At 42.4% G+C, this 18973-nt stretch overlaps 1 protein-coding gene across 1 annotated transcript; it reads left to right on the plus strand.

Annotated features, from left to right (window-relative positions):
• The first annotated feature begins 7390 nt into the window (after positions 1-7390).
• Positions 7391-18821, plus strand: LOC129761175 (uncharacterized). Its single transcript, XM_055758888.1, has 4 exons — positions 7391-7705; positions 13400-14280; positions 14349-18663; positions 18777-18821. The coding sequence occupies exons 1-4, from the start codon at positions 7391-7393 to the stop codon at positions 18819-18821; spliced, it is 5556 nt and encodes a 1851-aa protein (XP_055614863.1).
• Positions 18822-18973: the final 152 nt, after the last annotated feature.

An 18973-nucleotide genomic window follows, 5' to 3' on the forward strand; every position in this document is an offset into this window, starting at 1 on the left:
TGACCACAGTGCAAGTCGGAGGAAATTTCTTTGACGAAAAATTCCCCGATCAGAACGGGGATTGAACCCCCGGCATGTTAGGTGTGACGCTAACCACTCGACCACGGGAGCGCGAAGACTTTAAATCATTCGATTCATTTGTCTCCGAACCCCCCTGTTTTCTGATTTGACACTCTTAATGAAAGACGTAGTTCTACGTCAAAAACTTCGTCAGGCTCAATAAAAATATTAAAACAAACTGCAACAAAATTGTCCACATTAAATTATCCGTTCGCATAAAACTTCGTCAGTAAAAATCTTCGTCATAAAAGTTTAAAACAAAATCGTTCCGCTGTTAATAAAACACAGTGCCTCTTAAATTCTGTAAGTGTTGTTTTTTTTTTTCAAAATATATATTTTTATAAAGGCTCATATGGCGTTAGCCTCACGGGGCCGGGAGTTCAATACTTTGACAATTTTTCTTATTATCTATGTTAGTAATATGTAACCGATTACTCGCGGTTGGCTCGAGGTTAGTATTACAAGTGTTTTCGTAATTAGGATGTTGCTGTCTCCAATGCTCTGTACGTGTGCCGACACGGGATACTTCCTATTGGGATGCAGCTGACCATTAATCAGCAACGCCCCCCTAGTCTGTACCTCATATCTAGCGTGGTGCGTCTTTCTCGACTCGAGGAATCCAGGATAGAATGGTCACTAGCCGGCGCAATCATCAGTTCGTGTAGAGTTGTCATGAGCGGTACAACCTTTGGCTCTTGTTGAATGATGTAAGTGTTGTTGCGCATTTAATATGTCTTAGCATCAAGTTGAACACATTTATTCCTTTAAAATACAACGAATTTTGTGAAGCACATGTCAAGATATGGGGTGTTTTTTTTTTTTATTTACCATCTTTGATCACAGACCACACAGACTATTTAGACATTCTTAATTCTATCTTTAAAAACTAGTCTACTTATGTTGAAATCAAAAATATCGTGCACATCGTTAAAAAGCCTACAGCATCTATCTAGCGGATTATTATATCCGTATGTAGTACGGTGTCCTTGAACTCTGAGAAAGGAAGTGCTTCGGAGTTGGCGGTTCGGAACGTGAATATTAATATTTTGCAGTATGCTGCCGCAGTCGATGTTGTTGATTAGTACGTCGTAGATGAACAGCCTTTGCAGAAAACTACGCCGGCTCGACAGAGTTTGGAGTCCGATGAGCGCGCATCGATGTTCGTAAGGCGGTAGATTGTCGGGATTTGTCCATGGGAGCCGCCGTAATGCACTTCTTATAAAACGTTTCTGGATTTTTTCGAAGCGTGTTACGTGCATACTGTGATACGGGGCCCAGATCTGCACTCCATACTCTAATACGCTGCGAACCAGAGAACAGTACAGTGACTTCATGGCATGTACGTCGTCAAATTGCGCTGTATTTCTTCTCAGGAAGCCAAGCATGGAGTTTGCTTTAGTGACTGTCATCGATATGTGCTCGTTGAATCCCAATTTCCTGTCTAAAAGTAGCCCAAGGTCCTTGATAGAGCATACTCTCACAAGCGGTGACTCATTCATCGAATATTCGAACGTGACCGGTGTTCGACTTCGGCTGAAGGTGATGATTTTGCATTTGGCTGGGTTTGCCAACATTCCGTTCATCTTACACCACGATGACAAGCGTTCAATATCAGCTTGCAGAGCCAGGCAATCAACCGTCGTCTTGATAATGCGGTAGAGTTTTAGGTCATCTGCATACAAGAGCTTGCAGCAGCTTAGGTGGTCGCATACATCGTTTAAAAAAAGTATAAAGATGAGAGGACCAAGGTGACTACCCTGAGGAACCCCGGACGGTAGTTGAAACGCATTCGATGTGGCATCGTGAACCTTCACGAAAGCTTTTAAGCTGTTATTAATTTGCGAAAGCTGTTATTAATTCATTTGCGTTTCTAGTATTGTAACTGTGAAAGTCACTTCCTCTTTCAACTCGATCACACAAATATCGAGGCAGCAAACCGTTAACTAATTTGAAAATAATCACTCCTATACTCGCGCATAGGTCTGTCAGACCGACAATAAATAATTCGTTCATTTCTCAAAAAATATCAATAGAACGACTTTGCGATTCTCTCTAGCTTCATTATTCGTCGTTCGTTACCGTTTAGCGTATCGCATGTGTCGGTACGAAGGGGACGTGTGTCACTTTTTTAACACTATCGGTCTAAGCAACCGACGCGAGTATAGGAGTAAGTGTTTTGGACAAGTGACTTTTTTCCTATTTTAGAATATTGTTCAATGAAATGTATAAATTAATGTTGGCGGCATGGAATATTTATTGAATATAATGCACCCGTGGCCGAGTGGTTAGCGTCTCACATTATCATGCCGGGTGTTCGGGTTCGATTCCCGTTCTGGCCGGGGGGATTTTTCGTCAAAGAAATTTCCTTCGACTTGCACTGTGGTCAGGCGTATTCAAGAGCTTGCCCCTCGGAATACATTCAAGTCGTGTTATTTGGCATACGAAATATCAACTAAGTATTAATAAATGACGCTAGTTAATGCATAAGTTGAGACGGTAAAAGTTCCACAGGGAAAGTGATATGCGTGATATGTGACCACTTTGCCCCCCACAGGTGACCACTTTACCTCCTCACTAAAAAAATGTTCGATTTTTAACCTTTTTTCTAATAATGAAAACTGTACTAAAGTCTGCTTCATTTAATATTGGAACACAAACAATTGCGTGTAGTTCAGTAATTTATTAACGAATTCATAATTTGTTTTTCATTCAAATGTAGCATTTTCTTTACTCTTTCATAAAAAAAATTAACAAAATTATTCATTGCTGTTTCGAAGAAATTCTCGTACTTTTCCCGTAATACGGCACATTAGGTGGCGCACACCCTTTTCGTCCACCGTTTTGGCGATTTGATTCCACCAGTTCTTCATTTGAGTCATGTTCCTAACAAGTTTTCCCTTTGCCTTAAGCCTCCGCTTCGTGATTGCCCAGTATTTCTCTATCGGCCGGAACTGGGTGCAGTTTGGGGGGTTGAGGTCCTTCGGTATTACTGACCCCGTTCGTTGCGTACCATTCCATAACCGTTTTGCTGTAATGGCAGCTTGCGAGGTCCGGCCAAAACATTACTGGACGGTCGTGGGCACGAATAAACGGCAGAATCCGTTTCTGTAGGCACTCTTTTTTGTAGACTTCTGATGTCATTGTCTTGTCAGTGAGAAAGATTTTGGTTTTCTGTCCACAACTGCATATCCCCTGCCAAATCATGTACTTGCGGGCGAATTTATCCGCAAACACGAACTTAAATTTTGCAGGTACATCCCCCCGAGCCGTCGCCAAATAAAATTTTTGACCTGGGATTTGCCCAAAGTCCGCCTTCACGTAGGTCTCATCGTCCATCAGAATACATCCGTCGAACTTGGTCAGCACTTGGTCGTACAGCTTTCGAGCACGGATTCTGGCCACATTGTTCTGCTTCAGCGTCCGATTTGGCTGTTTGCTGGCTCGGAATGACCTTATTCCTTCCCGGAGACGAATTCGTCGCACCGTACTGTGAGCGGCCTGGAACTTATTGGCCAAATCGCGGTCTGAAAGATTGGGATTCCTCTTGACGGCCTTGATGACTTTCCCACGCAGTTTCCGGTCGACAGTTCCACTCCGACGCTTCGAATGCGGCTTCCGAGCCGTCGTCAATGTTTCCTTGTACTGCTTGATAACACGCCATACGGTATTTCTGGGCATTTTAAGCTGTTTAGCTAGCTTAGATGCCGACAACAATGGATTTTCAAGAAAACTGTGCACAATTTTATCTCTCCGTTCGGCTTCCATGGCGGTTGTTTACACAATGCTATCGTTTGGTGTTATGACATAAATACATGGTGAAAGGTAATGAATTTCCCGACACGTGGGTGAAAAAAGTTTCCAAATCCGTCCACTAGGAGCGCCACAATGAGCAAAAGAATTTGTTCCAATATTAAATGAAGCAGACTTTATGTTCAATTTTCATAATAAAAACCGCTAACTATCTTGAACTACAATAAATTGAGCTACAATATTCTCCGAAGAACGGGAATTTTAGTGGTATGTGGACACAGGAAATGGGCATGTTTCATAGGGTGACCACATTCACTCCATTTCCCCTACACACTAGTGAAAGAATTGCACTTGTGGAAGAATTGTAAACAGTACACTTTAAACTAATCAGTGGCTTGTGGTAATTTTTTACAGTTACAGTTTCGGGGATATTTTTATAATGACAAGAAAACAAGAAAAAGAAAAGGAAGTTCCTAAAAATCCTTTTATATGATCTTTTATGTCCCATCTAAAAAAAGGCTTTAATTATTAGTTTACCAAGAATACAAAGAATATTAGATATATGCAAACTTTTTATTCCAGAACCTTTATCATCTGGTAATTATTTAGAATGTCGTTATACATTCTTCTCTTCGACAGCAGACCTCAAATACACGCTACAACGTTTTTCCTGTTATTTTATAGCTCTTTATACTTTCATGAATTATATTCGGTTGCTTTCTTTCAATCAATAACAGGAAAAAGGTCGAACTTCGTTACTTCTGTTGGAGTATAAAAAATTACTCTGTTTTAAGGAGGCTGGATTAGATGACTATTAAAATTGAATGCAGACGGAGAAAACATATTTTCTAGCGTTTGTTCATTAAATCACACCCTCTTCTTCAAATAAATACCAATGAAGTCTAAAAAATACACAAAAGCAATATTACAGAGAAGCTCAACTTTCGGTCTGTGACAAAATGCTTTCAGGTTTGTCCTTGAATAATGGCGAGTACAGGAGGGTTAAAGGCTAGGCACAAGGCGCCTAGAAGTCTATCCTAAGGTGGGCCAAACCAAGGCGCCTAGAAGTTTATCCCAAGGTGGGCCAACTTACTAAAACCACTCTTCAGCCATCTTGGAAGTCTACTGTGTTTTGTTTGTAAACAAAACACAATACGCTAGTGTCGAAGCTCGCTCGTGATCAGCCTGTCTCTTTCACGCTACAAGCAAATAATTCCCCTTCTGCTTTCTTCCTTACTGTTTTCATATACTGCTCTCCTAACCAACTTAGTGACGAAACGGCCTCACCTAGTACCATAACCCCTCTTGGGCCAAACCACTCTTCAGCCATCTTGGAAGTCTACTGTGTTTTGTTTGTAAACAAAACACAATACGCTTGTGCCCAAGCTTGCTCGTGATCAGTCTGTCTCTTTCACGCTTCAAGCAAATAATTCCTCGTCTGATTTCTTCCGTACTGTTTTCATATACCGTTCTCGTAACCAACTTAGTGACGAAATGTCCTTACCTTAGGATATACTTCTAGGCGCCTTGGCTAGGCACTTGTCATCTTCGTAGATTATGTCCGCTGGTATTTGTTTTCTCTAATGATTTTATCAGAGATGGTTTCCGCGTCTGCAACGGGTAATTTCCAAGGGATTGCTAAGATGGCCGCCTTTTTGTAGCCAGTATAGAAAATCATAAGCATAGAAATAATAACAAAAAAAAATTATAGGAGGTTGTGTCCAAGACACGACCGTATTGTTGACGTAGAGCTACACTGTTATTTAATGTATGTCGCTAGTGGAGAAAGTTTTGCTACTGGCGAGCGAAAGCAAATCACATACAAAATTTCAGAACAACATTTACTTTCATGGTGACTAAATGAACGAAATAATCTCTTAATCTCAACAACCTCGAAAAGAGTAGCATTGCTTCATTATGATCAAGATTAGCACAAATGCAATCCTAGTTGAAGGCAGTTTTGCGACTGGCACGCGAACCCAAATAACTTATAACATTCCAGCACGACATTCAAGATCCTTGGTAGTCCCACAATCTTAACACCTGCTTCGCCATAACGTCAGTTCAATGCATTGATGCAATGTCAAAGGCACCAACGAAGCCTTTATGATGACGGAAAACAAACAATGTTAACTGCTTGGCGGAAAACAAACAAACTTAACTGCGATACAATGGGGTTTCAGCGTAGCGAAGAAGCACTATTTTTACGTACGAGTTATGAAGCACGCACGTACGCACACAAATATCTATATATAGATGGCTCAAAGTAACTAATAGCGAATTCGTTTTTGTTCAGTTTCAACCCCAGTGTCGCACTATTTGCTGTCAAAACGTTTTTTTATTCACTCAGTTTCAACCTAGTGTCGCACTAGGTTCGCCCCGAAAGCTGTTAGTTTCGCACTGAGATGTTTCGCGGGTTGGCACTCGGGTTCACCAATAAAACTATACTGTTACGGACAGCTGAGGCTTATCGCGAATCGAGTTAGAGATCCATAAGATAAGCACTATTTGAGATTATATTTAGAAAAGACCTCCAAGCGAGGTATAGAAACGTTTAGAAAGGACCAATGTAAGGCAATTAAAAGATGTAAGAGCTCAAGTGTTTTGTTAGGCTAGAAAACGCTTGTAGTTCGAAATTATTGCCGGTCATAAATTCAGAATGGACGAATATTTAAATAGCGTCCGGTAAACAATTTAATGCATGCATCATTTAGGATGCATTTTTATTACCCTTTTCCATCCCTAGCTGCGCTCAGCCAGATACACCAGCAGGGTGTAATAAAATAAAAGGATGTTATTTAGAGCGAAGGATGGAAAGGGGAAATCCAAGAATAAGATAGGCGCACCGACGAGGTGCTATAAACTTAAGGTATTTTCTTAGGGTAGTGCAGCCGTCTCAGACTGCACGTTACCATACGCTAGAAGAAGGGACAAGGAAGGTAGATGATCTAAACGAAACCGATATGTTATCGGTTTTCAAGAGAGAGAGAGGAGATGTTCCTCGTCAATCTTAGTTTAAGGAACCATGTATATATTGTGAAACTTTTGAATAAATTTTTTAGTATTGTAACAGAACTCACGCGAAAGCGTTAAAATTTTTCTTTCAATAGAGAAATTTTTCATGGTGGCTCCAGAGAGGAGCAAGTTTTTCCTTTTATTTAAGTACAAAATGTGTTAATTTGCGAACTCTTCTCGGCAGTGGATGCCAGAGGTGATGTTCGTGAAATCTTCTCAGCAGTGAATGCGAGAAGTGTGAATTTGTGAATTCTCAAAGGCAGTGGATGCCTAAAAAGTGTATTCGTTTCGCGAATTTTCCTAAGGCAGTGGATGCCTAAAGAGTTTATTATTTTCGCGAATTTTCCTAAGGCAGTGGATGCCTAAAGAGTGTATTATTTTCGCGAACTTTCCTAAGGCAGTGGATGCCTAAAGAGTGTATTATTTTCGCGAACTTTCCTAAGGCAGTGGATGCCTAAAGAGTGTATTATTTTCGCGAACTTTCCTAAGGCAGTGGATGCCTAAAGAGTGTATTATTTTCGCGAACTTTCCTAAGGCAGTGGATGCTATATACACACATAAATATATGTTAATTCAAGTACCAGAAGGCAGTTATTATAAATATGACCAACTGCCGCAGCAGCACGTGGTCGTGGAGTTAGAAGCAAGAGGTAGCAGCAGTATCCTCGGCACAATCGGAGAGACCATCGCTAGAGATACCAGGAACTGTCAACCAGCGGAACCAGAAGCAAGCGGTGGCATTAGATGCAGCAGCACCAGCATTGGCACTATCAGAAGTGACAAGAACAATCCGAGCCAGAAGGTTTGGACCACTCAAGAACCAGTCGGCACCAGCAGCAGCAGTAGTATCCCAGCACCAGATGAGTTAATCGAAAAACAGGTATAGAATTAATCTATATTAAGAATTATAGGGGTTGCGATAGCAACCATGGGAGTTTTTAAAATAGGGGCCAAGAGAGCAAAGAAATGATAAAGGAATAAATTCGTACGGTCAAGTGAGCCAACATTAAAATATAAACAATAAAATTAGTAGGAATATGGAAAACACATACAAGATGATTACCACTAAATACTTCACACGTAATGTGAAGGGTCACTGTCACCTATGTCACGAGTCTGATGAGGAACAGATGATTTATTGTTGCGAGTGTGAGCGATGGTTCCACTTGAGTTGCACTAATCTAAAGCAAGCCCCTCTAACGGGTGATCGGTGGATCTGTGTCAAATGCACAGATCTAGAATATAATTATTCGAAGAAAGTGCGAATAAGTGACTTAATAGGAATACTCGCTACTAGCATATATCCTAGTGGGTGGGGAAATTATTATAAGGAGGATATGCCAACCAAGCCGCCTCCATTTAGGGTAATTAGTGAATTGCATAGGCGAGTAAATGGCAATTCTGAATCTGAGTTTAGAAACTCAGAGGAATGCCATCAATTAAAAATGCCTCCTCCTTGGAATCCTGATCTAGTTGATTGCAGGAGGAAAGGTAATGATTCAGATGACAAAGTATTTGAATCATCTAAAGTAACCAGATTAATTGCACCTCCTCCGTGGAACCCTAAGTTGGCTAGGTATATGAGGAGGAAAAATGACAATTCATCTGAGTCAGAAGATTCAGATGATGAAGACAAACTTGAAGTGATACAAGTTGAAATGAATGAAAAACTAGGAGATGTTAGTCCTCAGAGCGGTGAAGATGGCTGCTCATTCCCAGTGAGGAAAGAGCCATTTAAAACCATATCAGTCGCAAAACGCGAATCTGATTATGAGAATAGTTTGCCCGCAATAGGCAAAACGGGTATCATCACAGATGTATGGGCTGTGATAGAAGAAAATACGAAAACCTCCACAGAAAGAGGAATTATGGCGGAAAAGAAAAAACCATGCGTGATGCATGAAGTCAGGGCGGATGAGATATCTGCAAATAAAGAAATAGCGGATTCCAATAATGGAAACGCTAAAAATTTTAAGATAGAAAAACTATCTATCAACCTTCAAGATCCAGAATGGGAAAGGCCAGCTACTGGATTAATTAAGAATTCTGTTGCAACACTGATTGTTGAACAGAAAATAAAATACCCAACTGAAAAACGGTTTGAAGAAATAGAACCACCTGTAGCAGTAGAGGAAGTAGTCCTCAGAAATAGAACAAAAATATTAGCAAAATTTTATTTGAAGACGAAAGCCTGGCGTGAAGGTTTTAAAAAATTCCTTAGAAGTGCAAAGTTCATCCCAAAAATTGGGAGCCAATGTAAAACCAAAAGTGTTATCATCAAGATGGATGATTCATCACAAGATGCTAACATACAATTTGAAAACTCAACAAATATAGAGATTTGTGTTATTGAGCCTCCGAGGAAGGTAGCGCCAGAAATAACACCAAAGGAATTGTTTATAAATGAATCTTCATTTCTTCCAAGGAGAAATAATTCCCACAATAGAAAATCATATTCAGTCGATAATTATAGTATTGGAAATCTCGATAAATACTGTACCCCAGATTACCAGTATCCTCGACGTCGTATCAAAAACGACTTCCACTCTGTAACCGCGAGTTACACTATTGTACCATCATTAACGAAATATGATGAATATTCTATTTTGCAAAATTTGTGACATGTTGACAATATTTAGTCATAGGGCAACACATATAAAATAATGCGATCGTTATAGTTAAAAGCCATAGATTCGTATAAAATAGGACTACTTATAACCAAAAAAATTATGGCTCTGAATAACTTTCAAATCTTTAGAAGACTGTTTCCTAAGTATTAGGGGCGTCTATTTACCTGTATGACAACGAGAGCAATACATCTTGAGTTAGCGCAAGATATGAGTTCGGATTCTTTCATTACATGTTTCCGCAATTTGCAAAATTATGGCCCAGATAGGGAAATTATTACCGTAGATCAAAACTATAAACTCTCTAATATAGAGGTTGGAAAGTTTGTTTTTCAACGTTTGTAATATGTTGATATTCTTTATATCTATATAAAGTATAGAAAATCTTAAGCTTGATAAAATATAAAGACGAAAATCTTAAAATGGAAATTTAACAAAACTGTTAACTGAATTAATTAGAAAATATTTTTAGGCAAATGATTTGCTTGAAGTTCAGCAAGTGAGCTGCTGAAAGACTTTAATACAATTTAAGATACAATTGTTTCGTTATAAAATGGACCCAATAAAATGATAACTTGTAAGGTCCAAAATATCAATTAGAGCAAAAAAGAAGAGACTGTCTGGTCAAGCGTCAAGCATTTGGAATGCTCAAAACATTACTCTGATGGGTTAAAAGTATAGCAAGTATTCTGCTGAAAAATATACATTGACCACTAAAGAAAAAATTATGGCGCAGCAAGTGATATGCTGAAGCCAGTTTCTATACGAATGATTGGCTCAAAGCTCAGTAAGTGAATTGCTGAAAGGAGCGATATCAACTGTAAATTAGTTGATGGTAGAAAAAATTAAAAATACAGCTATGAAGAATTTGGAAGACTGATTTGTTAGCAAGTGGATTGCTTAACCTTCAGCAAGTGATTTGCTGAAGGGGTCAAAACCAAAAGTTTCTTTTTTAAGCAAGTGAATTGCTTAAAACTCAGCAAGTGGATTGCTGAGAGTAACAACATCACCAGTAAGTCGGTTGATGAAATACAGCATGTGAGATGCTGAAGAAAGATTTTTTAAACAAGTGGTTTGCGAAGCTCAGCATGTGAGTTGCTGAGAATATGATCAATGCATTATTCAAATGAATATTAAAAGCATAGCTTCCAGTCTTAACTGAGGGAAAGATTGGAGATGGTTAACTATACAATGTAGATGACATTATGAGTTATTTGAATACAAGTAACAGGAAAAAAAATTGAATGAAATTTTTAAATGTATTTCAAAGTATATCACACTATGAGAGCATGAGTTGCATGCATAAAGAAAACGACTTGAAAAAGTTTATGTGAGCTACGATCAGTCGTATTATATGATTAGTCGGAACAGTTACATGAGAACTGAGGCTTTAAAATTGGATTTAGTATTCAGAGACAAACTTTAATGTTAATACTTGCTGAAGGAACGGTAATTGTACTACCAAAAGATTAGCACATTGACTAATTATTTCAAAAGGATGTTTTGAGAAAAACAATATCAGCAATGTAACAAGACAACTAGCAAAGGGATGTTGGATTCAAGATTCCTTTCTTGGCAACGAGATAACTTAGCATTAAAATAGAACGTTGTGTTTGATGAAAGAAAATCTTATAAGAGAAAAGAAAATGTAATTTGCATTTCCTTTAATGGAAAATATTATATAACACTGAACCTCAATGAATAATTTTCCAAAAAGAAACTTGAAGTTAGTTTATATAATTAACGGTTATATCAAATTACTAGTGAGAGCAATTATTCGAAATTTACGAATGTTTACGATTAGCTTGCATAACTGTATGCAGAATAAAAATGAAACAAAAAATACTATTATTAATAAAACAAATAATAAGTTATGTTTTCTAGTATAAACTTGTAAGTGTAAGTGTAAGGAAAAGATAATAATGTGAGTGAAATCAAATCACACAATAAAACACAGAATAAAGCGATACAGCTACAGATGGAAATATGTTCAAGCAAATGTATATGATTTAGAACATGTAGAACGACTATCAAAAATTTAAATTAAAATGTAGAAAAGAATGATAATACTGAAGAATTTGGTAAATCTATGTAGTAGATTTACGGAGTCCGGAATGTTACGGACAGCTGAGGCTTATCGCGAATCGAGTTAGAGATCCATAAGATAAGCACTATTTGAGATTATATTTAGAAAAGACCTCCAAGCGAGGTATAGAAACGTTTAGAAAGGACCAATGTAAGGCAATTAAAAGATGTAAGAGCTCAAGTGTTTTGTTAGGCTAGAAAACGCTTGTAGTTCGAAATTATTGCCGGTCATAAATTCAGAATGGACGAATATTTAAATAGCGTCCGGTAAACAATTTAATGCATGCATCATTTAGGATGCATTTTTATTACCCTTTTCCATCCCTAGCTGCGCTCAGCCAGATACACCAGCAGGGTGTAATAAAATAAAAGGATGTTATTTAGAGCGAAGGATGGAAAGGGGAAATCCAAGAATAAGATAGGCGCACCGACGAGGTGCTATAAACTTAAGGTATTTTCTTAGGGTAGTGCAGCCGTCTCAGACTGCACGTTACCATACGCTAGAAGAAGGGACAAGGAAGGTAGATGATCTAAACGAAACCGATATGTTATCGGTTTTCAAGAGAGAGAGAGGAGATGTTCCTCGTCAATCTTAGTTTAAGGAACCATGTATATATTGTGAAACTTTTGAATAAATTTTTTAGTATTGTAACAGAACTCACGCGAAAGCGTTAAAATTTTTCTTTCAATAGAGAAATTTTTCATATACTGAACTGTCAAGTTCCGAGTATTGTTTTGGAAAATCTAAAAAAAGACTATGAAAATGGAAAACCAGCTGCTTTTGCTTTTGTATTATTGGAATCGTAATCCAATTCGGATTCTGATTTTGAAGAGTATACTCGCGTAGACGACATTAAGCTACGTGTGCTTTCATTGTGAGGCGAAAATAATGATGGATATTCAGGAGGAATAAACATGCTTTCAAAATCTAAATTATGAATGAAAAACGTATAGAGTATTTATTTTATGTGATGAAATAAGAGGTTTTTTTTTCCGAAATTGCAAGAATATATTGAATGAAAACTGTGCCTAATGATGATTTTATATTATAATAGTAATTGTTCGTGACAACACGAAGGAGCGCCAACTGGCTGTGGATTGAGGAACTACAAAAGCGAAAAACCCCTCGTTCGTCAGTCATGCGTTTATTTGACTATTCGTTTGTCTCGCGTTTGGCTGACGTTTCATCGTTTCCGCATACGGAACGAATGACGTCACGACGGGTATAAAAGAAGGACATCTTGTTTCTCTTGTCGCTCTTTTTCCTGTTCAACGACGCCTGCCGTCAACTCCTTCTAAGCGACGACACCTGCTGTCATCATCTTTCCGGCCGAAGACACCTCGTGAACAAGTTAACCTCAGTGGGAAAAATAATTTGTGCAACTGATATCGAAGTTATATTGAATTGTTAAGTGTTAAGTTAGACTAAATAAAACGAAGTTAAATTAGTGCGAATACTTACCTGAAATAATTAGAACATTGGACCTGAAAGAAAAGTGAAAAATAGTGGGAAGACTTACCTGCTATAATCTGCTACCCCCTGCAAGGGATTTTTCGAAACGTTTCGCTCGAACGGACAACGGCCCGTCCGCTGCTTTGATGATCTACCGACATCAGGTCCTTCGAACCGGATAAGCGTCGAAACTTCGCTCATCTGGTACCCACGTGCTACAATCTACGATCCGCCATTGTTCGATCCATTTGGAACGTTCTAGAACATCCACGAGCTTGCTGCGGGTAGCGACCATTGTTCCTGTTATTGAATTATTCATACAAGGCACATTATTGCCTTTCACAAGGTAATTGCATTTCCAATAACGTTAATTTTTCCCGTGAGAGCTACGCGGTCTTGCGTTTTGCAGATCAGCTCCATACTCTGCCATCATGTCCGCCGAACGCCGCATCAAAGGACTCAAATCGCGCTACAAGAGCTTGAAGTCATCACTCATCCAGATCAAATCTTTGTCAACGAGTATCAGGAGGATAGGGACTACCTCGAAGTTCCGGTTCGTCTTGAACACCTTCAGAAGCTGTGGACCGACCTGGACAGCGTCCAAAGCGATCTAGAAATGCAGGACGATGATGCTCTGGATGAACTCTTGAAGGAGCGGATGGCGTTCGAGTCGCTTTTCTACAAAGCAAAGGGGTTTCTTTTGGCCATGAACAAGCAGCCTACTACGTCGATCGCGTCTCTGGCTAGTCATTCTCGCCACCTTCCTGCACAGTCGTCGCACATCCGCCTGCCAGACGTCAGACTGCCTACGTTTAGTGGAAATATTGACACGTGGCTCAATTTCCACGACCTTTTTGTGTCACTGGTTCATTCCTCGGCCGATCTCTCGAGCATACAAAAGTTCTTCTACCTGCGCTCTTCACTCGCTGGCGATGCACTGAAACTCGTTCAGACCGTTCCGATCAGCGCCGAGAACTACCCTATTGCATGGGAACTTCTGATAAATCACTATCAGAACACTGTCCGACTCAAGCGCACCTACGTAGATGCTTTATTCGACTTCCCTTCGTTGAAGCGGGAATCTGCGACGGAATTGCACTCGATGGTCGAGAAATTTGAATCGAACGTGAAGATCCTGAAACAGCTCGGTGAACGCACGGAGTATTGGGATATAATCCTGATCCGCATGCTTAGCATTCGACTAGACCCGACCACGAGGAGAGACTGGGAGGAGCATTCGTCTGCGCTGGACAACGTGTCGTTCCAGGAACTGACCACCTTCATCAAGAGGCGAGTGACAGTATTACAAACTATCAATATGAAGGCTCCAGAAATTCCACCCCTGCTACGTCAAAAAGGCCTACTCAACGGCCAGTAGTCAGTAACAACGCTTCTCAGCAGTCAACCAACAGCGGTCGAAACTGCGCCGTCTGCCTCGATCATCATCCGGTCTACCTTTGCCCTGCCTTTTCGAAGCTGGATCTGGAGGGAAAGGAGAAACACGTTCGTCGCCTGCAGCTTTGCAGGAACTGCCTTCGAAAGGGTCATCCGGTGCGGGACTGTCCATCTTCCAGCTCTTGTCGAAGATGCAGAGGACGTCATCACACTCAACTCTGCTCGGGGGAAAACGTAGTCGCTGTGCACTCCAGGGCTACAGAATCCGAACACGCGAGATCGGTCCCCACTCCAGCGGCTGAACATCAAACACCAAAATCTTGTATCAGCGCATCTCTCAACTATACGCCTAACTGCGCTCCATCTGAGAGTCGTCACAAGAACGTCCTACTCACTACTGCTATTGTAACCTTGGTCGATGCCAACGGGGCAGCTCATCTCGCTCGGGCTCTTCTGGATTCTGGGAGCGAATGCTGTTTCGTAACGGAGTCGTTCTCGCAGTCGATCAAGGCACCACGTCAAAAGATCTCGCTGCCAATCTCGGGGATTGGGCAGTCATCAACCTACGCGCGCTACAAAATCGTGTCCACCATACGTTCCAGAACGAGTGAATACTCCGCCACCGTGGAATTAGTGGTACTTCCGAAGGTCACAATCGATCTCCCATCGTCATCCATAGATCCCTCTGCATGGAAGATCCCTCCTGGAATTCAGTTGGCCGATCCGACTTTCTACCGCTCTCATCCGATCGACTTGATTCTGGGCGCGGAAATCTTTTTTGACCTCTTCACGGTGGATGGTCGAATCCAACTCGGAGACTCGTCGCCATTCCTCGTCAACTCCGTACTTGGTTGGGTGTTGTCCGGGAAAATCTCGAACGGAACCCCAACCACTCCGATCGTCGCCAACGTAGCCAACGTCACAACGGTCACTGAACTACAGCATCAGATGGAGCGATTTTGGAACATCGAGGAAGGCAACCCCTCATCGTGCTATTCGGTGGAAGAAACAGCATGCGAGAACCACTTTCGCCAAACTGTAGATCGCAACCTGGACGGCAGGTACATCGTTCGCCTACCACTACAAAGCAACGTACTCGAGCAGCTTGGTGATAATCGTTCCAACGCTATTCGTCGGTTTCGGATGCTCGAGAGTCGTCTGAATCGCCAACCCGATATCGCTGATCAATACACTGACTTCATGAACGAGTACCAGTCACTTGGACACATGCGACGCGTCACGGACTACCAGACACCGCCTGAAAACTGCTATCATCTCCCGCACCACGCAGTAATTCGGGAAGAGAGTACGACCACGAAACTTCGGGTCGTATTTGACGCATCGGCTAAGACTTCCAACGGCCCATCTCTGAATGACGCCCTCCTGGTCGGTCCGATCGTGCAGGAGGACCTCCGAAGCATCATCATGCGCTCGAGGCGAAACAAGGTAATGCTAATTGCTGACATTAAGCAAATGTTCCGCCAGATTCTGGTGGACCCACGAGACACGCCGTTACAGCGCATCGTCTGGCGTTCTACACCGGACGCACCTCTAGACACCTTCGAACTACAAACGGTTACCTACGGCACCGCGAGCGCTCCCTTTCTAGCGACGATAGTTCTTCAGCAGCTTGCAGACGACGAACAAAACAACTTTCCCAAGGCAGCAGAGGTTCTACGAAAGGACTTTTATGTCGACGACCTGTTCTCGGGAGCCAACAGCGTAGAGGAAACCATCGAACTCCGAGAACAACTTGAAGCGTTCCTGTCGAGAGGCGGATTCCAACTCCGCAAGTGGGCCTCCAACGAACAAGCTGTTTTGGAAGGAGTAGCTGAAGACAACCTTGCCCTGAAGCCCACCGTAGAACTCGACGACGGCCAATGCATCAAAACGTTAGGATTGCACTGGGAACCATCCAACGATTTTCTACTGTACCGTATTCAGATTCTCACCGATTCCACTCCACTCACTAAACGCATCGCTCTGTCGCAAATCGCTCGTTTGTTTGACCCACTCGGCCTGGTGGGTCCAGTGGTAACATTTGCCAAGGTCTTTATGCAGACACTGTGGACGCTTCTGACCGACGAAGGCAAATCGTGGGGCTGGGACGACCAAATGCCGTCGATGTTCGTCTCACGCTGGGGATTGTACCTCTCCGAACTTCCTCGCTTGAATGAGCTTCGAATCGAACGCTACATTTTATGCTCGAACCCAACGCTCACTCAACTCCACTTTTTCTCCGATGCAAGCAAACAAGCGTACGGCGCTTGCTGTTACGTCAGGTCTATCGACTCTACAGGCGCGATCAAAGTGGCGCTACTAACCTCTAAATCAAAAGTAGCTCCACTCAAGCAACAATCCATACCTCGACTAGAGCTCTGCGGAGCTCTTCTCTCCGCCCAACTGTACCAAAAGGTGACGTCATCCCTCCAACTACCCGCCGAAGCTTACTTTTGGGTGGACTCAACAACCGTGCTTTGCTGGCTCCAAAGTACACCGTCAACGTGGACCACCTTCGTTGCGAATCGTGTGTCCAAAATCCAACTATCAACCGAACACTGCAACTGGAACCACGTAACCGGACTGGACAATCCTGCTGACTGTCTCTCTCGCGGCTGTTGTGCAGAGAGTCTACTCGAAAACGACATCTGGTGGAATGGGCCACGATGGCTGCGACTCGATGAAGCAGCTTGGCCTGCTCGACGCACAAACAACGTCTCCAACTCGGAAGAGATACAGGAAGTAATAAAAACCACAGCAGTCGCTTCGCGTGTGGTCACCGAACCTAGCTTCATAGATGAAATCGTGGAAAAATTCTCCAGCTACACACGCTTGGTACGAGTTGTGGCCTACTGTCATCGTTTTCTGCTGAATCGCGTTCACAACTACAAGCTGACAATCAACACCAACAACCAAACTTCGGAAATTAATCCCCTCAGTAGGGACGAAATACGAAACGCGGAAGCTGCTTTGATCAGACTCGTTCAGCAGCAAGAGTTTCCCGACGAGTGGAAAAGGCTTCAGCAGTCACAACCCGTTAGACCTAAGTCTCGTCTTCGGTGGTTCGCTCCATTCATGTCTCCGGAACGGCTAATCAGGATTGGTGGGCGTCTCGCTCACGCCTCACAGCCTTACGACAGTAAGCATCAGATTTTGCTACCTGGCTCGCATCCTCTCTCGGCTCTTCTGGTTCGCAGTTTACACTTGAAACAACTGCACGCTGCTCCACAACTTCTGCTTACAATTTTACGCCTGCGGTACTGGATCACAGGGGCCAGAAGTCTAGCAAAAGTAGTCGTCCACCAGTGTATCATCTGTTTCAAAGCCCGCCCGAAGCTTGTGGAACAATTCATGGGCGAACTACCAGCCGCACGAGTAACCGCCAACCGACCTTTTTCCACTACGGGAGTGGACTACTGGGGTCCAATAACGCTTCAACCACCCTACCGTCGAGCAGCCCCAAGCAAAGCGTACATCGCTGTATTTGTGTGCTTTTCCACACGCGCTGTGCACATAGAGCTCGTCACCGACCTCAGCACAGCAAAATTTATTCAGGCTCTACGTCGCTTCGTTTCTCGTCGAGATCTGTGCGCGGAGATTTACAGCGACAACGGCCGTAACTTCCTCGGAGCGGACAACGAAATACAACGACTTGTGCGAAACCAGCAACATCGTCAAGCAGTCGCCCAAGAGTGTGCCAGCAACGGAATTGTTTGGCATTTCAATCCGCCTAAAGCATCGCATTTCGGTGGCCTGTGGGAGGCCGCTATTCGATCCGCACAAAAACACTTCACTCGCGCTCTGGGAACTCATCGCTTGGCTTTTGACGAGATGCTCACGCTACTCGCGCAAATTGAATGCTGCCTTAACTCTCGTCCCATCGTTCCCATCAGCGACGATCCGTCCGACATGGAACCGCTAACACCGGGCCACTTCCTTGTTGGGTCCGCTCTAAAGGCCGTGCCAGATGTGTCTGAAATTCCTCTAAACCGCTTGACGCAGTGGCAGCAAACCCAGAAACTACTGCAGAACATCTGGAAAAGGTGGCACTCCGAATATTTGTCGACACTTCAAGCGAGAACAAAGTGGTGCCGTCCTCCAGTCACAATCAGCAAGGGTCAGCTCGTTCTTCTAAAGGATGAAAATTGTCCTCCGATGGTATGGCCAACAGCAAGAATCATCGAAGTACATCCTGGCGCCGACAACATCATCCGTGTGGTCACCGTTCAGACGCCGGAAGGTCGCTACCAGTCTTCCGTGTTTCACATTGAACACTGGGTACGAGACGAACAGTGTTCTCCCTACTCTCGCAGTTTTATGTTTGCAGACAAACATTATTTTTTGTACCCGTTGTTTAAGAATGTGTCATGTTTGTTTCCCATGATGTTCAGTTTCTCTCGCATTGTCATCCCAAGCAACAGCAGTGTGTAGAGTAAAAGAAGCGAATTAGACAGCACACCACCACCACTCAACACACGGTGTGTTGGTGCGTTGATATGAAAAGGGAAGGGAAGCATTTATCATGACAATGGGTGCTTCATCTAAAATTTTGGGCAAATAAAATACACCTCTTTAACTGTTCTAAACA

The sequence above is a fragment of the Toxorhynchites rutilus genome, chromosome 1 (assembly GCF_029784135.1).
Source record: "Toxorhynchites rutilus septentrionalis strain SRP chromosome 1, ASM2978413v1, whole genome shotgun sequence".
Lineage (NCBI taxonomy): Eukaryota > Metazoa > Arthropoda > Insecta > Diptera > Culicidae > Toxorhynchites > Toxorhynchites rutilus.